Source organism: Notolepis coatsorum (genome assembly GCF_963971535.1).
Source record: "Notolepis coatsorum genome assembly, chromosome: 7".
In the NCBI taxonomy this organism is placed as follows: domain Eukaryota; kingdom Metazoa; phylum Chordata; class Actinopteri; order Aulopiformes; family Paralepididae; genus Notolepis; species Notolepis coatsorum.
This window is the reverse complement of record NC_140171.1, coordinates 90,906,177-90,931,410: the sequence shown is the minus strand read 5'-3', so window position 1 is coordinate 90,931,410 and position 25,234 is coordinate 90,906,177. Positions and strand designations below refer to the sequence as shown.

Below are 25,234 nucleotides of genomic sequence, written 5' to 3'. Positions count from 1 at the left end.
GTACATCACAGTGATGTAGCAGGACAGTGATGTAGCAGGACAGTACATCACAGTGATGTAGCAGGACAGTGATGTAGCAAGACAGTGATGTAGCAGGACAGTGATGTAGCAGGACAGTACATTACAGTGATGTAGCAGGACAGTGATGTAGCAGGACAGTGATGTAGCAGGACAGTGATGTAGCAGGACAGTACATCACAGTGATGTAGCAGGACAGTGATGTAGCAGGACAGTACATTACAGTGATGTAGCAGGACAGTACATCACAGTGATGTAGCAGGACAGTTAAAGGTGTATTCCACCCAAATGGTTAGCAGGACAGTGATGTAGCAGGACTGTACAGTACAGTACAGTGGACAGTGGTAAAATGGCTGCAGGACAGTTAAAGGTGTATTCCACCCAAATAGTGTTAAAAGTTATAACCCAAATCGAATGATTTTAAAGGTGTATTCCACCCAAATTGTTTTAAAAGGTTATAATACAGTAGCAGTACAGTGGATCACAGTGATGCAACAGTAGCAGGACAGTTAAAGGTGTATTCCACCCAAATGGTTAGCAGGACAGTGATGTAGCAGGACTGTACAGTACAGTGGACAGTGGTAAAATGGCTGCAGGACAGTTAAAGGTGTATTCCACCCAAATAGTGTTAAAGGTTATAACCCCAATCGAATGATTTTAAAGGTGTATTCCACCCAAATTGTTTTAAAGGTTATAATACAGTAGCAGTACAGTGGATCACAGTGATGCAACAGTAGCAGGACAGTTAAAGGTGTATTCCACCCAAATGGTTAGCAGGACAGCCCCATCACAATGTGCAGGAGGTGTGTACAGTAGCAGTACAGTAGGTGTACAGTAGCAGTACAGTAGGTGTACAGTAGCAGTACAGTAGGTGTACAGTCGCAGGACAGTTAAAGGTGTATTCCACCCAAATGGTTAGCAGGACAGTACATCACAGTGATGCAACAGTAGCAGGACAGTTAAAGGTGTATTCCACCCAAATGGTTAGCAGGACAGCCCCATCACAATGTGCAGGAGGTGTGTACAGTAGCAGTACAGTAGGTGTACAGTAGCAGTACAGTAGGTGTATAGTAGCAGTACAGTATGTGTACAGTAGCAGTACAGTAGGTGTACAGTCGCAGGACAGTTAAAGGTGTATTCCACCCAAATGGTTAGCAGGACAGTACATCACAGTGATGCAACAGTAGCAGGACAGTTAAAGTTGTATTCCACCCAAATGGTTTTAAAGGTTCTAATACCCAAATGTGTCTTCCCGAATCATTTTAAAGGTGTATTCCACCCAAATGGTTTTAAAGGTTCTAATACCCAAATGTGTCTTCCCGAATCATTTTAAAGGTGTATTCCACCCAAATGGTCTTAAAGGTTCTAATACCCAAATGTGTCTTCCCGAATAATTTTAAAGGTGTATTCCACCCAAATGGTTTTAAAGGTTCTAATACCCAAATGTGTCTTCCCGAATCATTTTAAAGGTGTATTCCACCCAAATGGTTTTAAAGGTTCTAATACCCAAATGTGTCTTCCCGAATCATTTTAAAGGTGTATTCCACCCAAATGGTCTTAAAGGTTCTAATACCCAAATGTGTCTTCCCGAATAATTTTAAAGGTGTATTCCACCCAAATGGTTTTAAAGGTTCGAATACCCAATTGTGTTATGGTGTCTTCCCCAAATCCTTTTAAAGCTTATAACCCCAAATCGTTTTTTAATGAATAAATGAATGAAATGGGACTATGAAGTCTTTATTTGTAACACATGTGAGATGGGCAGCACACACGCATTCCTTTGGGGGGGTTGCCATTGAAATGTCATCTGCGCTTGACCCATCCTGTCATCCTTCATCCTGTCGTGGGTCCGCTCCAATACAATACCTTGCCAATCCAAGTGCTCCTGTTCATCTTCATCAGGGACGTGACAGCATTAGCGATCAGTTCTGCATGTTTTTCCATTCTTTCGTTTTTATTTTTGTATGTGTATTCCCACAAATAGCTTTAAAGGTGTATTCATCCCAAATGTTTCTAAAACTTTATTCCACCCAAAGTTAAAATACTACTTCATGTTCAACTCCTAAAGGTATATATGCTTGAATTACATTCAAGTAATCTCATGACTTCCAGCTGGCTATAATGGAGGCGGTGAGCCCTCTAGTGTTCAAACATAAATAAGACACTATTCTAGACAAAATTAATTCTAATATTCTAGCAATACAAATCCAACAAGTTGGCCTTGGCCTCTACACACCGGCGCCTAATTGTGCCTTAAACTAAACACAATTACAAAATATATATATATATATCGGAGAAGCTACCGACATAATCAAAACACTCATATGGCCCTTACACTGTTACGTACGTGACTTCTATTTTTACTTCTATTTTTTTTACATGCTATACTATTTTATTTCACTTATCTTTTGTCTAGCAAAAGTATTCTGTACTTCTGTATGACAACTATTAAAGAAACTTGAACTTGAAACTTGATACATGACATACAGATAGACAGTACTGCTACATCTATACATTTATGACATACCAGATTTGCAAATACAGTACTGTTTGTGATACATGGCAGGCATGTTAGACATCGTTTTGCCTCCTGAGCACAGTGATGTACAGGTGCAGCTCAATAAATTAGAATATCGTGGAAAAGTATATATTTAGCTGTATTGATGCAGTAATTTGTGCAAAAGGAGCCCCAACCGCGTGAATACTTTCGGTAAGCAACAAGCCCTTCCGCGTTGCTCTGATTGGCCGAGCGTGCGCATGCACATGAGCCGCAACAAGCCCCTCAGCCAGGCAGCAATACTAAGGTCCGCTTAATGCAATTTATACAAATGGAAGTATTGATTTCGCCGTAACGAATCATTAAAAAATATATACCGTTAACTGGAATATGTTGTTTCTTTACACATATGTTGGATTATGTAATTGGTTTGTCATGACAAACCAATAAAAAAGACAAACCAATTACATAATCCAACATATGTGTAAAGAAACAACATATTCCAGTATCTTTTTCTGATCAGTTAGGAGTTGTTTAGAAACAGTGTAAATAATAACAATCAAATAGCACACAAGCTAACACTACTACTACAAGCACAACACATAAACAAGCACATCATTTGTGATCAACTGTAATCCTCATTGTGCAGGTGTTCTCAGTGAGCATGGTGAGGTTATGTGCACACATTCAGATTGTCTTGTCCTTTCATGGTGCTGGTCCTCAAAAAAATTGCAGTTACTTTGTTGGGCAAAAAGAGCAATAGACTTAAGCTAAATTCAGGCAGCCAACCACGTCCAATGGCTGCCGATATCCTCCACCCTAAAAAGGTGCAGGATCACAGAGCCTGAAGAAGAGTGGAGCAGGAGACCAAACACACCCAGGACAGGATGACCACAGTCAGCAGATGAGGGATGGAGCAGGCGAGATGAGGAATGAGATAGGACTAAACAGACCAGTAAGTAGTGATTCCGGGCCCCCTGGGAGACATGCCAAGGAAAGAGAAAAAGTAAAGCATTGTTAGTTAGTATTGTGGCTATATGATGCTAATTATTATGAGTTAGTCAACTGGCCTACTAGAAGTCCTTTTATATGAGATATTTGGTATGGTCAAATATTCAGTATACTCAAGTCCCATTATGGAATATGGGTTTATTTCTGTGGCCACTACTGATGACCATTTTGTATAATGCATCATTGACAGCAACATCATGTGAAAATGTGCCCCATTGCATTGGAGCCTGGTGAGAGGATACAACATAGTGCTATGTGTCTAAGTACTAAAGCGATCAGTGAAATCTTGGCCTGTACAGCAATATCAGAACCTGAACCAATCCCAGCTACTCACATAACCTGGTTTTAGGTAGAAGCATAAATGTCATAACCTGGCAGATCTCAAAACAAACTGGTCAGACTACTGCTTGACCTTACTCCTAGAACCCACCTCACCCCTGCCCACTTTGACAACCTAGGATGGCTTAGAGTAGACGACAGAGTACAGCAACTTGCAATGGGCCTGGTCAACAAGATACACTATACGACTAAGGTACCCATGTACATGTCAAAATACTTCCCAAAGGTCAGTGAATACCACGATCACAACACCAGAGGGAGCTCCACAAATCATGTTAAACCCAGATTCGGCTCAAACAAGGGACTAAACACGGTTCGCAATTATGCCACATCGATATGGAACTCCCTACCCAAAGCTGTAAAGCAGGGGTCAGCAACCTTAGGCACGAGTGCCACCATTGGTACACATTATCTAAACCAACATGGCACACTAGCAAATGTGTAAGAGGAACCTTTTTGGAAATGTTGAGTTACCTCCCCATGCAGTTGCACAGCCTGTTATTTATGGTAGTGTAGGTTGACTGATATACCAGGGATATTTCATGGTCAGAGCCAATGAGAAGGGTCAGTCTGTTGTTGTTTGCCGAACATTGAGTGTTAAACGCCATTTTGAGACCAAACATGAGAACTTTAAAGGATGAGGCAGACAAGGCTGAATGTGTCCAGGTATGGCAAGCAAGCATCTCATAAAGACGGCAGCATTCTCTTATATATTTATGAGAGGAAAATGGTTATTAAAACTATTGCTATGCACGTTGCCTATGTGGATGGAATAGAATTACAGATCTGTTGGAGATTTACATTGTGATGTGGTTTCATAATTAACCTTAACATTGATATGGCACACTGGTTAACAAGAACATTTTAAAATGGCACTTCGTATCAAAAAGGTTGCTGATCCCTGCTGTAAAGGAATGTGAATCACTACCCACTTTCAAAACCACTCTCAAAGAGCAACTACGGGAGACTGCAATTCGAAACTGGACCCTGTAAATGTCCTAACCCAACCCCCTCCAATGTACAGTAAATGACCAAGTATGGTTTCGTCAATATTCCAATGTAAAGTTTTGCTTGTACAGTTGTACAGTGTACTTAGTATAATAGTAGTAGTAAAGTATAATTTCTGGGTACTTTTTACACCCCTGTTTATGATGAATTGAAAATGGGGGACCCTGATGTAAACAAGACAAACGTCTTTCTCTGGTCTGCATCCCCTTAACAATTGTATGTATTGAGCTGTTTTGATTGATTGATTGAAAACTTTATTAACAGATTGCAGAATGGGTACAATATAGTACAGCTCAATACACACAATTGTTAAGGGGATGCAGACCAGAGAAATACTTTCGTCTTGTTTACATCAGGGTCCCCCATTTTCAATTCATCAGGACAGACATACATGACATACAGATAGACAGTACTGCTACATCTATGTACTGTACTGTACCCATTCTGCAATCTGTTAATAAAGTTTTCAATCAATCAAACACAACTACTGTACATAACGTTAAATAGACCGTGGACGACGTACCCCCCCCCCCCCCCGCCCCCATACACAACCTACAGCATAACTTCCCACAGTAACGTTAACCAAATACTGTGGGCGACGCAGCCCCCCGCCCCCCTCCCACATACAACCTACAGCAGGGGTGGCCAACCAGTCAGAGACTAAGAGCCACAAAAAAATGACTGTGGTACCACAAAGAGCCACACCATATACCAGCGTTTCTCAACCTTTTTTTTCAGTCACGGCACCCTTCATGTGTTTATAGGTCTCACCCTCTGGCCTCTGAAGTTGCTAATGTCTTTTTTATTTGGGCCTCACAGGGTTAAAAGTACCCTGTGAGACCCACGGTTGCAAAATTACAAAATCACTTTTAGCCATTTAAAAAAATAATGTTTATTTAAAAAATGTTAAAGGGGAACTATTTTACTATTTCTTTCACTATTTGGGCACTTTTACACAATTCCTGTGAGTCTATGGAACACCTAGGTTTTTTTCAAAAAAAATGCATTGTTTTGTATTTCTAATCAAGTACTAAAAACCGCATTTTTCTACCTCAAGATCTTAAGCCGTTTTGAGGCTGGTGTAAGATTCTGATCAAACTGGCCAGTATCACGTCTTCGTCTGTTTGGCTCTCCATCCAATTCCTCTGCGTTGTGTACTTTTAATGGTCCTGACGTCTCCGATACTGGTAGATAAGATCCTTATCTTCCCCCATTAGTGCAATCCATAAACCATAATACTCCTCCACTTCCGTAAGAATTCGACACTTCGACAACGTGAGATACCTTGTGAGGAAAAGCGTTGTTTTATTTCTCTAAACAGAAACCTCATAATCAGATGTTATCAGATGTTATCAAATTGTATCGTCCTTGAAGAGTCTATTCTAATGATCTTTCGGTGTGTTCAGATTGTCCTTTCGTGATTCAGTCCAATAGTGTTCAGGCCTGTTCGTTAGCCTAAGACCATCCTCGTGGTAGCCGAAGCTACTGATGTCGTGGCATTCTTCCTCCCCCCCCCCCCCCCCCTCTCTCGTGATGAGAGGAGAGAAGGTCCTCTGTGTGATCTCAGTCCTACTCGCTCTCGGTCAGATTCTAGTCTGAGTCAGATTCTAGTCTGCCCTACCCGGAAACACCGTTCGACTTATAGGTCTTCGTCGTAGCAACGACGGCCCCCCGCCCCTCTCCTGGTTGTCATGCGACGTGCTGTCATGACGACTGCTAACCTTTCACACCATTAAACGTTTCATCCACTGTTGCATTAAAGAGGTCACCCCTCTCCTCCTGCTCTGGGCCTACACTCTGTTATCTATGTTCTTACAAGGAATGTAAACATTCGGCTGGCTGCTAAACCTTCTGCAGTGATGGCTACTGCCTCTTCTTCTATCACCGTTTTCTAAAGCGAACCATGCACATTTCATTACCACCGTTTTTAGCCCCAATCTATACATCACATACATTGAAAAAGCACCGTTTTCTCTCAATCCCCCCTTGATTCTTATCACCCCTTCAGAATCATAAATCATTATTTGGTTTTTCAATTAATTATGCCAAAAATAGCCTGTGGTTGAAGCAAACCAACCTCGTCTCTCGTGCACAAGAAACAAAGACGGCCCACGGTCAACCCAGTGATCCTGCTGCCTGATGTCTGTTTGCGCCCCCCTTCGTGCACAAAGGGAACCGAAACCGACCACCAAAACCAACAACATCCAACGACTCATAACCATTGGAGCCCCCCTGTCTGCTCCCAATAATTATATCCTGTTGTTCTACTGTTCTCAGTTATATCTACCTTCTATATATATATATATATCCTTCTATACATATATCTTATATATGAATCCTCCATTTATATCTCATACTCCTAATCAATGAACACAGGACTTCTCGCTGTTGTCTCGTCTCTCGATCTCCTGCTTGACTCTGAAAGGAAGTCCCTGTTTGTTCATGATTCACCGCCCGTGCTCTGTTGTTTCAAAACGCTCTCTAAACAGCATCTCCGCCGTGAAGGCCCCTCCGATGTCTGCCTCGTTCTCCCCTGGGCAACACCGCCTGCGACCGCTGGACTCCGCCTCGTCGGCCGTCTCCGCCCCGTCGGTCATCTCCGCCCCGTCGGTCATCTCCGCCCTGTCGGTCATCTTGGTTGAGGCTCATCTCCACCGCCGTCGGCCCTCTTTCTCGTCGTGGACGATCTGTGTACCAGGCTGCCGTGCCTGGCCCCTGCGGCTTCCTCCTCCTCCAGTCTGTCTCCTGGCCATCTCCATCGCTGTCGGTGTCATTCCCCCCTTGAAAGCAGAAACACAACACCGGCAGTCTTTCTGTACACTCGACCCTGTGTTTTCTATTAGTCTACCGTGGCTTTGGGCCTGCAGCTCGTTCTCTATATATTTTTTTTCCTCTGCAAGCCCCTGCCATGGCCACGCCCTTTCAGACTGTTGGACGGTGTGAGTGTCCTACAGCCCATGGCGCTATTTGTTCTCTATTAGTCCCCCACCTTCTCAACACCCATATCTAATCCTACAGGGCTGTTCCCTGTTTTGTTGTCTTCCGGCGTGACACCAGCAGCTAAACGATACCCACTCGGCGCTCTACGTTTGTCCCACGGTTGACCCCCAGCGCGCGCCAGTTCTTTCTGGTGACGTGTCCCCTCAAGACTCTGCCTATTTATTAGGTGTGAGAAGGCCCCACTGGAGATCGAACTCCCTCTTATTTCATAATTAAACTTATTTAATTAACCTGTATATCGATCTTATTATTATGATAATAACATACAACCGAGCACACAACATAAGCCCTGTCCCCCTATCTTTTGGCATCCCACGCACTTGGTATCCTCACGCACGGACCCTCTTCCCGCCTCTTTGTGATAACCCAAAAACAGTGCAACAACCAAAAAAACCAGAATCAGTGCCTAAAACTATTTGCATCGCTCTAACATACAACAGAGCAGGTTGGTTCCCTGCTCCTAACTCACATACGTACTCGTACTATCATCTAACATACAACAGAGCTGTCCGTCGCCCTATACCCTACGGGGCTGTCTACCGTCGCCCTGGAGCTGTCACCGTTGCTCTATACCCTACGGGGCTGTCTACCGTCGCCCTGGAGCTGTCACCGTCGCTCTATACCCTACGGGGCTGTCTACCATCGCCCTGGAGCTGTCACCGTCGCTCTATACCCTACGGGGCTGTCTACCATCGCCCTGGAGCTGTCACCGTCGCTCTATACCCTACGGGGCTGTCTACCGTCGCCCTGGAGCTGTCCCGTCGCTCTATATACCACACTTTGAGTTCCTTTACAAAGTTCTCACATACACCACCGTGTATACACACAAGCAGTTGGTAATTTTGAAAAAATTCAACTCCTTAATTAACTTAAACTCTACATATTCGCCTATGGGTAATGGAAACTGTCCAGCACTACCCCCCCCCCCCTCCGCAATTAAACTCCTTAATTGAATTAAACTCTAAATATTCCCCTATGGGTAATGGAAACTCCCCAGCACTACCCCCCCCCCCCCCTCCGCAATTAAACTCCTTAATTGAATTAAACTCTAAATATTCCCCTATGGGTAATGGAAACTCCCCAGCACTACCCCCCCTCCGCCACTAGGTGGCGACCTACTCCTCCTCCATGGTGTTTTAGTTGACGTGTCACTTCCTGGTTCTTTATCTGTTGTTATCTCCTCGTGGTGCTCACGGCCATTTTGACTCGCTCATAATGGCTACTCTCTCAAACAAACAAACGCTGCCCTTCCTTCCACGGCCTAAAAACACAGCTGTTTTTCCTCTCTTTCCTATCCATTATCAGGGGACGCTTTCTCAGACTAATACTCTTGCCTGATCGGACATAATACACACTGGTACAATCTCCTTTCGACTTTCCTTCTGTTATGAAAACAGTCCCGCCATAACAATTTTTCGATCTGATTCAAGCGCCCCCCCCCCCCCCTTTCCTCATCTCGCATTTACCCTCCTTAAACCAAAACTGTGCAGCCTGCCTCGTTTGCTTTTCATTCTCTGTAGATAACACCCTCGATTTTCACCATGGCTCTCTGCTCATATTATTACAGCTGGCAAATTCTCTCTGTGTCAAACTAGAAATGTTTACGTTTACGGATTCACTATCTGTTCGTTTTTATTTGGCTTAAAATCAAAACAACCGTGTGCACAGTGAACTCACATTTTTGATCGGAGCGCTGTTTCCCCTACAGCGCTGGTTCGCCTCCTGACCGCTCGACTCGCCGCTCTCTCCCAGGGCTGGCCGGCCTTGCTTCGATCATGATTCTCCCACACATTGATGACTGTTGTCCACTGTCGCCCCATTATTGAAAAAGTCTTTATCCGTTGTTCTTATCTCTTGCTTTCTGGCTGTCATCAACAACCAACTGTTCCCGTTGTTTTAATCTCTTGCAAATCCGGGTCACGGCACCATCTGTAAGATTCTGATCAAACTGGCCAGTATCACGTCTTCGTCTGTTTGGCTCTCCATCCAATTCCTCTGCGTTGTGTACTTTTAATGGTCCTGACGTCTCCGATACTGGTAGATAAGATCCTTATCTTCCCCCATTAGTGCAATCCATAAACCATAATACTCCTCCACTTCCGTAAGAATTCGACACTTCGACAACGTGAGATACCTTGTGAGGAAAAGCGTTGTTTTATTTCTCTAAACAGAAACCTCATAATCAGATGTTATCAGATGTTATCAAATTGTATCGTCCTTGAAGAGTCTATTCTAATGATCTTTCGGTGTGTTCAGATTGTCCTTTCGTGATTCAGTCCAATAGTGTTCAGGCCTGTTCGTTAGCCTAAGACCATCCTCGTGGTAGCCGAAGCTACTGATGTCGTGGCATTCTTCCTCCCCCCCCCCCCCCCCCTCTCTCGTGATGAGAGGAGAGAAGGTCCTCTGTGTGATCTCAGTCCTACTCGCTCTCGGTCAGATTCTAGTCTGAGTCAGATTCTAGTCTGCCCTACCCGGAAACACCGTTCGACTTATAGGTCTTCGTCGTAGCAACGACGGCCCCCCGCCCCTCTCCTGGTTGTCATGCGACGTGCTGTCATGACGACTGCTAACCTTTCACACCATTAAACGTTTCATCCACTGTTGCATTAAAGAGGTCACCCCTCTCCTCCTGCTCTGGGCCTACACTCTGTTATCTATGTTCTTACAAGGAATGTAAACATTCGGCTGGCTGCTAAACCTTCTGCAGTGATGGCTACTGCCTCTTCTTCTATCACCGTTTTCTAAAGCGAACCATGCACATTTCATTACCACCGTTTTTAGCCCCAATCTATACATCACATACATTGAAAAAGCACCGTTTTCTCTCACTGGGCTCCAACCACTGTGTGGCCTGGTGCCAACTGCCACATCAACTGCCACATTATTATGCAGCTGAGAAATCTCTGACATCACAGATATGCACATTTTCAGATGACTCAGTTCAGTGAGGGTGAATATTGTGAGAGGAGAATTGGAAGAATTCGCCAATATGAGAATTAGAGACATATATCCTATTAATATAAGTCCACATAGCTAAGAAACAATGGTAAACACTGAAAAAAGCCATTTATAAGATAGTTCCCCTTTAAGCACATGTATAGTCAATTGGTCCTGTTGTTCAGCCTCACAATGCTATTTGATAGTAAATGTGTTTATATGTCCCACCCTCTGGCCTCTGAAGTTGCTAATTTCTTTTTAATTTGGGCCTCACAGGGTTAACCTCTTAAGCCCGAGATATACAGTAAAAGTGTATATTTTCAGCATTATGTTTGTTTACCAATTATTTTAACTGTTATTAGTGAAATATAAGATTATAGAAATCTCAGGGCATTGAGTCGGAAACCGGCGCATATTGACAGGAGGAAGTGGCACAGCCAAAAGTGAGTGTAGTCTTTTGAAGGAAGAGACTCAGGGCTTTCAAATTTCGAAAAACTACCCTACCCAGCTCACACCAGCCCCTGTCAATCATCTGACTTCTGGATTTACTTTTTAATTTCTCTTATTTTTTGGGATTATCTCCCACAAACCTGAACGTTATTGCCATAAAACAGAACGCAGTTAGTTTCTCTACCTTTCTGTGAACGTCTTGCAAAAAACGGTGTTGCAATATGATGAAAAATGGTGGAGAAATTTACATTATAAAAAAGATGGCAGAATTCAGTACTGTATCTACAAAACCTTCTGTTTAATCATCTTCCCTTTATTCATTTGCTTAGATTTTTCAGGTCTGGTAAATTTTAGCATGGTGTTATTTACTCGAGCCACCCGAACAACTGCCTCTTTGAACTGCTGCGGTCAGGCAAGCGATACCGGAGTCTTAAGGCGAGCACAGAAAGACTCAGAAGAAGCTTCTATCCCCAGGCCATCAGGCTGCTAAACGAACAATAATCGCTAAACGAACAATAATCACTATGCAACAACCATCAAATGCACACAGCACACACACCCACACGCACACACTCACTCAAACAAACAACACACTGCAGCACCCACTCTCCACACTTTAGATCACACAAACACACTTACACTTTATATTTATTGATAAAGGATTTGCACTACAACTCGTACACCTACTGTGAATTGTACCTAAATTGCACCTCGTCCCATTTCTCCATTTCTGCCTTGCACTATATAGTATTGTATATTAGTACACTGCACAGTATTGTATATTGTATGGTAACTACGTCTATTCTGCATCGAACATTGTACATATATCTAAACTGAACACTGTGACCTCATTTTTTTACTTCTAATTTTACTATGTTATTTTATTTCATACTTATCTTGTCTTGCACAGTCTCTGGAGCGCAACAGTAAGAAGCATTTTGTACAAAAGTATTCTGTACTTCTGTATGACAACTATTAAAGAAACTTGAACTTGAAACTTGAATGTACAGTCCCCTCCCCATCATATGTATATACTCTGTCAGGATCTAGGGGTAACAGTACTGTATATTTGAATACCGGTTATGTCACAATTTACAAATGTATCAGTACTAAATACCTATATGTCCCTAATACCCTATGCCATAAATGTCATGTATGTTGTGTATGTCATAAATGTCTATATGAATTGAAAATGGGGGACCCTGATGGAAACAAGACAAACGTCTTTCTCAGGTCTGCATCCCCTTAACAATTGTATGTATTGAGCCGTACTGTATTGTACCCATTCTGCAATCTGTTAAATAAAGTTTTCATTCATTCATTCATTCACAACTCTCAAAGCCAACGTAGAGTAGAAAAGATCGCTCCTGTGAATTAGAAAAGCCAGCCCCGCCCCCAGCCTAGTGAATGAGAAAAGCCTGCCCCTAGTGGAGCAGGACAGTCCCTACACAGTACAGTACACAAAATGATCTAACTCCTACTGCATTATAGGCCAGAATTAGGCTAAACCTAGGACAAATTGCAACATTAGCAAACTCAACTGATTTTCTATCCTCAATATGTCTTTAGTGAGAGAAAAAAAGTCCCAAGGAATCCCATCATGGGAAATGTGTTTTTTTTCAATGTTTTGTTACCCCTATAGTCCAGTCATTATAGGCCAGAATTAGGCTAAACCTAGGACAAATTGCAACATTAGCAAACTCAACTGATTTTGTATCCTCAATATGTCTTTAGTGAGAGAAAAAAAGTCCCAAGGAATCCCATCATGGGAAATTCTTTTTCAATATACTTGATTGCTGGCAGGATCACTGACGACACTGTCTTTCAGAGATTGTGACGCGTTCAAATTTTGAGGTAGCTCAAAAGTAAAGATACCATTTGATTCTAGACAACCTCGGGTTTCCAATGAGACCAACCATGTCATGTTACCTCATTGGAAAGGGGGCTACATTCCTAATTATTCAAAGTTAAGACGATTTTTTGGGGAGGGAAATATGGCCATCACCATTTTTCAAATGGTCCCTTGGCCTTCTACCTCAATATATGTTAATGGAAATGGGTTACATGGGTACCTACAAGCCTCCCCTATACAGACATACCAAATTTATGTTAAGCCCATGTAGTTTTGTGCAAGAATCATGTAGTGTTTTGCATGCTGTACAAATATGTAGTTTCCGCCTATTATAAAAAAAAAAACATCTCCATGGACCTATCCCCACGGACATAAACCCTTGAGCCCCATCCTCGTGGAGTGAGCTCCACAGAGCCTATCTACTAATATTCCAAGAAGAAAAAAACGTCTTTATCAAATGTTTTGTTTAGTTCTGGCGTGTATGCTAATTGGTGCATATCAAATAAGATAATGTGTGATTTGCATGAGTAAACAGAATAATTCAATGAAGTTGTGATTGACTTTTTTTCTTGTCCCTTTTGTGTGTAATCAGCTTGTGAGTTTTTATAGTGATATCTAAAAGTAAAATTTTCACCACTATGTTATAACAGGCATTTTTCGATATGAATATATATAGGTCGTTTTCAAAACTTTCCCATGATGGGATTCCTTGGGACTTTTTTTCCCTCACTAAGGACATAATGAGGATACAAAATCAGTTGAGTTTGCTACTGTTGCAATTTGTCCTAGGTTTTTTCATATAATGACTGGACTATTACTCTCCTTTGCAACTTGTCTTTTAGTGTCGACTGTTGAGCCCTCTGTGTCTACTTATCAAAAACATGACATAAGTGTAGACAACAGACCACTATGAGTTGCTAATCACGACACCAACACTTCACAAACACTGGTCTTATCATGTACTAGATTGGATTAAAATCAGTGCAGGTTATTGCATGACAACTAGTGAGGCAGTACTTCACTAGTAATATACAGTCAAAAAAAAAAATATTATTAACCCTTTAATCGCCAATGACGTGTTTAGACGTCATTCCTCGCCATGCGTAATCTGCCAATTACGTCGTACAGCATCTTTGAGATCAATATTTAAAAAATGTGTCATGGCAATCATATTTCACCCACGGAGACTTGACGGGTGCTGTAGAGCTCCTCTCAACTCTCCAACGGTGCAAGACCGCCATCTGGTGGCCGATTGGTGAGGTGCCAAAACCGGAAGTGAGCAGCCGGAAGTGGTGCTCACCCATATTTCGTCCGGACTCCAGCTTGATACACTGGATAGCGATCCGTTGCCAATAACTCGATGAACAACATGATTTGGACGTATATAGTATTATACAACCTGGAACTGGACCAACAAGATCGACATCCCATAATAACGATATTTTTGCTCCAGTAGCATCCCCCATCGCTACGAGGAAGCTGCGGTGAGTTTCAGCGTGTTTGATTATTATTGTCCATACAAACTGCTCTGATCTATGTATCACCCATACTACATAAATGATTTAACGTCGGCCACGGACTTATAACCCCCCCCCCCTCCGGTCACCAGCAGATGATGAGGCATGACGTTTAGGACCTTGTACAATTGAAATTTTTAATCTGACGTCAATCGGTATCAAACTACATTTGATGATCTAATATATGTATTTATGGCTATAACTCACGTTATGCAGAATGCTGCAGAAAACGATAAAAACATATTTATACTTTAGACCGTATTTTAGTATGAATATGTAAATGAAAAAGTAGAACGTTGCTACATCCTAAACGATAGATACTTGACGTTGAATGGGCCATAGTAATGTCAATTTAGCAATACAATTTAAAAAGTTATAGCCCTGCAAAGAAGGGGAACATCTCCATAGACTTACAGTGGTGGCAGAGAGGTGATTAAGATCAGAATAATCCCTGGCAGATAAAGGGTTAATATATATATATATATTATATATATTTTTTTATTATTATTATTATTATTATTATTATTATTATTATTATTATTATTATTATTATTATTATTATTATTATTATTATTATTATTATTATTATTATTATTATTATTATTATTATTATTATTATTATTATAATTTTTTATTATAAATGTTTTCCTCTGTGAAAAAAACAATGCCAGTGAATAATTTTTTCTTCAAAAATGTCCAAGTGACAGCTTTTAGCTCTCTGACCTGGCCTGATCCCATAACAGTAACACATAATGGCCAGCTGTCAATCAGTCACTGCAAAAAGATTGCACGGGTTGGGCTTAAGAATATAATTATCCAATCAAAATAGGGTATTTAAGTTTTAAAAAGGCGGGTAGTGAGGTTAGGCGCACTTGATTGATTGGCGTTCACGCCGTGCCACATTGTGTTGACAAACTTAAGATCCAATCAGAGATTGGCGCCACCTAATGAGACGGAAAGGGCGGAGGCGTCAACACAACTCTTTGTACAGGAATCGGAGGTAGTATAAGGAGTCTGGGGGAGGATTCGCGAAACATGTGTTTACCTGTGGCCAGGGAGAACCGGGAGTTGCATTGAAACCTACCAAGCAACCCCAGATAGACCCCCACGACCAAGGTTATCGGACTACCAGGTCAGACGGGCCGACTTAGTCTCGCTCTGAGTGGGCTGGCTGGGGAAGACGAATGGAGACCTTTTTCATCAGAAAATATCGAAGGATGGATTTAATTTACAAGTGATCAGATAGGAGGGAGTCTGTTGAAGTTAGATGTTATGTATGATTGCATGTAACTGTCTAACTGTTTCCACAAGAGGGCGCTATAGGCGTAGCTATTGTAGCTGACACCAGGTGAGAAGTATAAAAGGAGATGTTACCTCCCCCTTCACTCTCTTCCTCCGTCGCTCTCACAAGAGAAGGACTCATGTGTACTGTTGGGTGCAATGTGAAATAAACCACGCCAAAGGCTAAAGAGAAACCTTGTCGTCATGAACACATTATTGTCGCTCCATAGCTGACTCTGTCAACAGGTTATGGGCCCAGATCACGCAGGGGCGAAATAATAAGGGTAGCAAGTTTAGCTGAAGTATAGGCTAGTTTAGCACCGGGAGCACCGCGTGGCTAAAGCTAAGCTAACGGGAGCTAAAGCTACGCTATCAAAAAGGGATGGCGACCAAAGGAAAGAGCAAATGGCCCTTGTTCAACAGAAGAGCAGAGGACTATGAGCTCTGGGAAGAGCGAATGTTGTGCTGCATGCACGGTGTGGGACTGAAGACAACGATCTTGATGGCCCCCACGAGGGAGAAGTAACGGCGGCCGCGCAAGCCCTGGACACCAAGCAAAATGCAGACGCATACTGCGAGTTAGCACCACTGCTAGACGACACAAGCTTGGGGCTGATATTCCGCGACACTAAGGACAAAGGCCGAGAGAGCCTGAAAGTGTTGAGAGAACATTATATCGGACGGGGAAGACCCCGAATCGTATCCCTCTACATAACACTAACCGCGCTGAAGAAGGCGCACACCGAGACTGTGACCAAATACGTCATCAGAGCTGAGCAGATCATTACGGCGCTTAAGAGTGCAGGAGAAGCACCAAGCGATGGACTAATGATGGCGATGGTTATGAGGGGACTACCGGAGCTGTACAAACCGCTCACACTACTGGTGACACACGGTTCAGCGGACATGTCGCTGGGAGAGTTCAAGGCCAAGTTGTGGAACTTTGAGGCCTCAGAAGACACACACCCAGTCGCCGCGGAGGCGGGAGAGAGGGTGCTGAAGGCCCGGGCGGCACCGAGAGAGAAGACCAGACCCACAACGGAGCTGGCGTGTTGGCGATGCGGAGAAAAAGGGCACCGGAAAGATAACTCCACAAAGACTGTTTGGTGTAGCTTCTGCAAATCCACGGGGCACACAGACAAAGTGTGCAGAAAGAAACGCGACCAGAGCGCACGGTACGCGCATGGACAAGATGGCGGCTGTGGACAAGATGGCGACGACGTTGGACGTGAGACGAGTCGAGATGACGCCCGGAGAGTAGCGGGACGAGAGGACTTCATCTTCGGGGCGCAGACAGCGTACGTCACCCAGCCAACGCAGCAGCAGCAGGCCCAAAGGAAGGGACTGATCGTGGACACAGGTGCGTCGTCCCACGTCATCAACGACAGGAATCGATTCAAGAACTTTGACAACACCTTCGAGCCGGAGAGACACAGCATGGAGTTGGCAGATGGGAAGCGCACTTACGGGTTGGCGCAAGGGAGAGGAGACGCACAGGTATGCCTCATAGACAGTGAGGGGCGCCGGTGTACAGTGACGTTAAAGAACGCTCTCTACATACCCTCGTTCCCACAAGAACTATTCTCTGTAAAATCTGCTACTGCGAACGGTGCCAAAGTATTCTTCAATGAAGGTAAAGATGTTCTTGTAGAGCCTGACGGTACGCGATTTAACATAGAGGTGTACAAGAGAATGTATTATCTACAAACAGAGTGTAATGATGACGATAAGTGTAATAATAATGATATGTGTAATGTGACTGTCAGTCACGATATTCAGACATGGCATGAGATCATGGGTCATTGTAATTACGAGGATTTACTGAAACTGCAAGCAGTGACAGAAGGCATGCACATTAAAGGTGAAAAGCGTAGACCTGACGAAGAATGTGAAGTGTGCATAAAGGGGAAGTTTACTCAATCGAGAAACAGAAGTCCCACAGAAAAAGTAAAGGTACCACTTGAGCTAGTTAACACAGATCTAGCCGGTCCAGTAAGCAACTGTATTTTGTATTTTGTTTTGTTTTTTTGTTCTCTGTTTCTTTGCTTGCATGTAATTTTAGCCATCTTAATTGTTAGTTTCATTGTGTATTGTATGTTGAGTACTGGCTTTTAATAATTAGTAACATTGATGAGCATTCTAAAAGCAATTCTTAAAAATATTCAATTTTAAAAACAATCTTAAATTGTATTTAACACTGTATTTTGTATTTTGTTTTGTTTTGTTTTTTGTTTTCTGTTTCTTTGCTTGCATGTAATTTTAGCCATCTTAATTGTTAGTTTCATTGTGTATTGTATGTTGAGTACTGGCTTTTAATAATTCTGTTTTGCAACAATTGTTTTTGTATGTTTTTTGTGTGGACCCCAGGAAGACTAGCTGGTTGCCATGGCACCAGCTAATGGGGATCCGTAATAAAATCAAAATCAAATCAACGAGTCCATAGGTGGCTTTAAATATGTACAGTCGTTTACAGATATGTGTACAGGGGCAGTGTTTGTTTACTTTCTCAAAGCAAAGAGTGACACACTCCAGGCCACGGAGAAATTCCTTGCAGATGTAGCCCCTTATGGCAACATAAGATGCTTGAGGTCCGACAACGGAACCGAGTTCACAAATAGAGAGTTCCAATCACTGTTGAGAAGGAACAAAATAAGACACAAGACGTCATGTCCGTACTCCCCGCACCAGAACGGGGTGGCAGAGAGGGAAGGACGTACTCTTTTCGAAATGGCTAGGTGTAAGCTAATAGATGGTGACTTACCTAAGAGTCTATGGCATTATGCGGTACAAGAAGCCGCTTACACCAGTGTTTTAATAAGCACACGGGCACCACCCCGTATACAGCACTGACAGGGAAAAAGTGTAATCTAGCTAGAATACACAAATTTGGAACAGTGTGTTATGCTTACCAGCAGGACAGAGGAAAGCTCGAGTCCAGATGTGAAAAAGGACTCTTTGTAGGGCACGACAAAGGAAGCCCCGCTTTTCTAGTCTATTATCCCGGTAAAGGGAAAGTGCAAAAACACAGGCTAGTCAAATTTGTCACAAAGACAACATGTGAGAACGAGACACAGACAGAGGAGCCAGAGCTGGACTCCAGAGTAAGGTGTGAAGAAACAGAGACACCTCAGCCTAGTGTACTTAGCACAGTCGTGCAGACAGACAGTCAGCAACCCCCAGAGGATGATGACGAGGAGCACCCGAGGGTGACATCACGTGCCTCATGCAGTGGGAGGTATCCCTCACGGGAACACAAACCCCCAAAGTATCTGAAAGACTATGCCCGGAGAGAAAGTGACGAGGATGACAGTACACTTACCAGCATTGATTACTGCTACAGAGTAGTGAGTGGAGTACCTCAGACCTTTAAAGAGGCGATGGTGTCCCCTGAATCAAGGAAATGGGAGAGAGCAATGGATGAGGAGATGAGGTCCCTAGAGGACAACCACACCTTTACTCTAACCAAGTTACCAGAGGGCAGACAGACAGTGGGAGGAAAATGGGTGTACTCAATCAAGGAGGGTATTGAAGGCCACGGCAAGTACAAAGCCAGGTTTGTAGCTAAATGTTTAAATACAGAAGGAGGGTACTCCATGTTTAAATACAGAAGGAGGGTAGCTACATGTTTAAATACAGAAGGAGGGTACTCCATGTTTAAATACAGAAGGAGTGGATTCCATGTTTAAATACAGGAGTGGATTCCATGTTTAAATACAGAAGTGGATTCTATGTTTAAATACAGAAGCGGATAATTTGATCATTGCGGCAGACAACACTAGAAACCTAGAGCAGGTGAAAAGTATGCTCTCCACCAGATTCAAAATGAAAGATAAAAATATAAAAATAAAAATATCCCAGAAGAGATATTTGGAGAAGATCCTGAAACGTTTTGACATGCAAGAATGTAGAACAAGGGAAACACCATGTGATCAAAAACTAGACTACCAAGAGGATGCTCAGAAATTGACAAATGTAAAAATGTACAGAGAAGCTGTAGGTAGCCTCATTTATTTGACAACATGTACTCGCCCTGACCTATGTTTTGTAGTGAGTAAATTGTCACAGCATTTTGCTGACCCCACAGAGGAGCACTGGATTACAGCAAAACATGTTTTTCGTTATCTCAAAGGTACAGCAGATAAACAGCTTTGTTTCAGAAAGAGCAGCGAGGGCTTATGGCTTAAAGCCTACAGTGATGCAGATGGGGCGGCAGATGCCACAGACAGAAGAAGTACTACAGGGTATTGTGTGAGTTTGAACACAGACAGCTCACTGGTTTCGTGGAAAACAAAGAAACAGCCCACAGTGGCACTGTCAACTTGTGAAGCCGAATGCATGGCTCTAGCTATGACAATACAGGAATGTATTTATCTAGAACAACTGCTCGAAGGAATGGATACCTATGTATATAAGAAAACTGTTGTTTATGAAGACAATCAGGGAACCATTGCAATTGCTAGAAACCCTGTGTGCCGACAGAGGTGTAAACATGTGGATATAAAATATCACTTCATCAGATCTGTCATCAGGGAAGAAAGGATGACACTTGTTTATTGTCCTACAGATGACATGGTAGCAGACGCTATGACAAAGCCTGTCTCCAAACTGAAATTGAGAAGATTTGCAGAGGTCATGTTTGGTGTGTAAATATTGCCTGTTGTGTAATATTGACTGCCATATTCTTTTTGATGTTCTGAACTGTATTATTTTCTTTGAAAGATGTTTTTGGAAAAGTTGTACAGTATACGAGACAACCATAAGTGGGAGTGTTGAAGTTAGATGTTATGTATGATTGCATGTAACTGTCTAACTGTTTCCACAAGAGGGCGCTATAGGCGTAGCTATTGTAGCTGATGCCAGGTAAGAAGTATAAAAGGAGATGTTACCTCCCCCTTCACTCTCTTCCTCCGTCGCTCTCACAAGAGAAGGACTGAATGAATGAATGAATGAAAACTTTATTTAACAGATTGCAGAATGGGTACAATACAGTACGGCTCAATACATACAATTGTTAAGGGGATTCAGACCTGAGAAAGAAGTTTGTCTTGTTTCCATCAGGGTCCCCCATTTTCAATTCATATAGACATTTATGACATACACAACATACATGACATTTATGGCATAGGAACATATAGGTATTTAGTACTGATACATTTGTGACATAAACGGTATTCAAATATACAGTACTGTTACCCCTAGATCCTGACAGAGTATATACATATGATGGGGAGGGGACTGTACATTAGGAGGGGGTGGGCGGGTGGGAGAGAAATATACATACGGCGGGGAGGGAATATATACATGCGGTGGGGAGGAGACTGTCTATTAGGAGGTGGTGGGGGTTTTGGGCATTTACGGTGGCCAGTTTAGAATTGCAGCCTCCCGTAGGTGCTCTTTAAGAGCGGTTTTGAATGTGGGCAGGGATTCACATTCCTTTACAGCTTTGGGTAGGGCGTTCCACATTGTTGTGGCATAATTGCAAAACGTGTTTAGTCCCTTGTTTCAGCCGAATCTGGGTTTAACATGATTTGTTGAGCTTCCTCTGGTGTAGTGGTTGTGGTATTCACTGACCTTTGGGAAGTATTTTGACATGTACATGGGCACCCCGGTCGTATAGTGTATCTTGTAGACCAGGCCCATTGCAAGTTGCTGTACTCTGTCGTCTACTCTAAGCCATCCTAGGTTGTCAAAGTGGGCAGGGGTGAGGTGGGTTCTGGGGTTCAGGTCAAGTAGTAGACTCATGTGTACTGTTGGGTGCAATGTGAAATAAACCACGCCAAAGGCTAAAGAGAAACCTTGTTGTCATGAACACATTATTGTCGCTCCATAGCTGACTCTGTCAACAGAGTCTATTTACGAGGGACACTATTTCCTCGTAAGACGTAAGTTGTCAATGGTGAGTGACATTTTTTATTTTTTATATTTAGTAGCTGTATGGGGCAGGCCTGTGTTGATTATGAATTAATTGGCCCGCTGTGGCCTTGCGTGTGTAATGCAGGACCTCTTTAGGGGGTCTTTATTCGGCATGCAACAAACTGGACATGCAATTGGAGTGGCACACACCGGGATACACACACACACACACACACATGCATTGTCTTTCCTCAGTCGCCGATGCGATTGAGTCTCTGCGCCTAACCCATCCCGTCCTTTTATTTGTAGATTTTAGTTCAGCTTTTAATACGATACAGCCGCACCTTTTAATTGAGAAGTTGAATGGACTTAATGTCCACCCTCTCATTATAAAATGGTATCATTCCTTTTTAACTAACCGTACACAGCGGGTCAGTGTTAACGGCACTCTTTCAGAATCTAGAACCCTGAGCACTGGAGCTCCCCAGGGTATAGTAAGTTCACCTGTGCTTTTTACATTGTATACGAACGAGTGCAGAAGCATCTACTGTATCCTAACAACCGCTTCATAAAATTTTCTGATGACACTGCCATTTTAGCTCTAATTAAGAATGACAGTGACCTAGCTGACTATTATTTGGAAATCCAGATGTTTGTAAACTGGTGCGACAATAACTGTCTGGTTTTAATGTTAAGAACACTGAGGAGATGGTGTTTGACCCCAGAGGTGTTGGGGACCACAGGCCTGTGGTCATCCTCACACAGTCCATCTCACAGGTCTCTTCATATAAATATCTTGGGATTTTTGTCGATAACACACTAACCTGGAACACCCATGTAGATAGCCTGTGTAGCAGACTACAACAACGACTGCACTTTCTACGTCGCCTTAGAGTGCATGGTGTAGATCAAAAATGTATGTTACTTTTCTACCAATCTGTATTAGAGAGTCTCATCAGATACGGTATTACAGCTTGGTTTGGTAACCTGTCTGTACAATTAAAGTCCAAACTGGTCCGTCTGATGTAGACTGCATGGAAGATCATAGGGGTGAAAGGTCACCCATCCCTACAGTCTATTTTTGAACAGGCTACTCTAAGGCAAGCCAATAGAATAGTCTCGGACCCCTCCCATGTCTTACATGCCGAGTATGAGCTACAGTACTGCCCTCTGGGAGGAGGTTTAGAGTTCCACGCTCTAGACTAAATAGGTTTAAAAACTCCTTTATTCCGATCTCAGTTAAACTTTTAAATAGTGCCAGATAAAGGGCAACTATCGAACGGATATTTGGTTGCTATATTATCGTGTATACTATAATATTATAATATTAATATTATATTATTTGTGTATACTATTCTAATTTTGTGTTGCCAGACATCCTGCTGTGCAGGTACTTTACTGTATCTTTTATATTGTGTATTGTTTGGAGTCAGTTGTGCTGTGTCATGTCTGTATGTATGTGTCTGTGGCTGTAGTGGGTGTAAGCCCAAGACAAATTTCCCAGCTGATGGGACAATAAAGTGACTCTTGACTCTTGTGTGTGTGTGTTGGCGACGTGCGGCGCATGATGTGAGTGTGTGTTGGCGACGCACGCTGTGGTTATTGATATTGAGTTGGAGTCTTGATTATGAATTAATTGGCTGTGGGTCCGCTGTGGCCTGGCCTCTGTGTGTGCGTGTGTGTGTGTGTGTGTGTGTGTGTGTGTGTGTGTGTGTGTGTGTGTGTGTGTGTGTGTGTGTGTGTGTGTGTGTGTGTGTGTGTGTGTGTGCACTCGCGTGTGTGTGTCGTTCATTTCCTATAGTGCTGAGTGATGTGAATGTAATGTCCTAACCCAACCCCCTCCAATGTACAGTAAATGACCTAACCCAAGAATACACGAGACCCTCTTCTACCAAGTATGGTTTCGTCGATATTCCAATGTACAGTTTTGCTTGTACAGTTGTACAGTTTCCCCCACCTCGCCTACCCATATAATTTCCTATAATTTCCTTTGTTGTGAGGGACCAGATTGGGAGACAGTAAGATATTGGTGAAAGAAAAATTGCATGTAAATATGTGTTTGAAACAGTGATGGTGAGAAATGGTCTGATGATCTGGCTGTAAACAAATAGTTTTTGATTTACCTTCTTGACTAAGCTATTGATGTGATGTTTGTAAGTGAGGTGTGTGTGTCAAGAGTTACTCCAAGGTATTTTACTAGTGCATGTTGTCTTTAACTGTAGTGTCTGTCTGCTGTCTTCATAACCACACTGTGTGTCTGTACTTCTTTATAAAAAAAAAAATTTATCTCTCGCGTCCTCCCCAATATTTGTAACTCACAGCCACCACTGACACACACACTGGGGGATGTTTTAAAAATATAATTTAACATATAATATAATATAATAATTTGTGCTTCACCAAAAAATTTGGTCAGCAGCCGCCACTGATTCAAATATATTGTCATTATACATGTGACAACCCCATCCCTCTCCTACAGGTTGACTAAGGATAAACCTGGATATCTGAATTAACCTGTCTGTCATTCACAGCCTGGCAATCAGACACAGGAGGATGAGTCATACCTGTGTAAAAGGACTGGCTTCTCCATTTTGGCTGTTTCTCTCCTCCAAGCTGGTCATGACCTTTTGTTTTGTTTGGTTTGTTTGTTTCTCATCTTATCACTTACACACACCACACACTGACTCATCCATGCACTCACTACATCACTGATATTACTGATCCACTCATTCTTTAATTCCTTTTTTGTAAATAGTTTCATAGCTTAATTAAATTACTTTTCTTTAAAATCCTCAAGTACTTGTGTGGTCTCCCTTGTTTTGTCTGTACGCTGAGCATGGTGCATGCCATACAGCACAAGTACAGTACAACGAAAAGAGGTTTGGCATCCAACCAAAGTGCAAATGTAACAGTAAAGTGCAATAGTAATATACAATGTACAGGTGATTCAACTGGGTATAAAATATATAAATTAGTACTACTGAACTGAGGGCTAGATCCACAAAGAATGGATTGCACGGTGCTAATTGTACCCTTACTTACAATTCATTATGAATTGAAAACGGGGGACCCTGATGTAAACAAGACGAAAGTCTTTCTCTGGTCTGCATCCCCTTAAAAATTGTGTGTATTGAGCCGTACTGTATTGTACCCATTCTGCAATCTGTTAATACAATTTTCATTCAATCAATCACCTGCGCGGTATCATCAGGGCGGAACAGATCATCACGGCGCTCAAGAGTGTAGGTGAAGCACCAAGCGAGGGACTGATGATGGCGATGGTTATGAGGGGACTACCGGAGATGTATAAACCATTCACGCTGTTGGTGACGCACGGTTCAGCAGACATGTCGCTGGGGGAGTTCAAGGCCAAGCTGTGGAACTTCAAGGCCTCAGAAGACTCAGACCCGGTCGCCAAGGAGGCGGGAGAGAGGGTACTGAAGGCCCGGGCGGCACCAAGGAAGAAGACCA

At 42.7% G+C, this 25,234-nt stretch overlaps 1 protein-coding gene across 1 annotated transcript in view; it reads left to right on the top strand.

The window, feature by feature from the left end:
• The window catches only part of LOC311231695 (solute carrier family 22 member 7-like), a gene marked incomplete at both ends in the record, with an annotated part of 141,567 nt that extends 117,291 nt beyond the window's left edge, over positions 1 to 24,276 (top strand). Inside the window, one exon of the mRNA XM_084318323.1 lies at positions 24,243 to 24,276. Coding sequence (XP_084174449.1) covers positions 24,243 to 24,276 — 34 coding nt within the window. The remainder of the gene's footprint in view (positions 1 to 24,242) is intronic.
• Between the last annotated feature and the right edge of the window lie 958 nt (positions 24,277 to 25,234).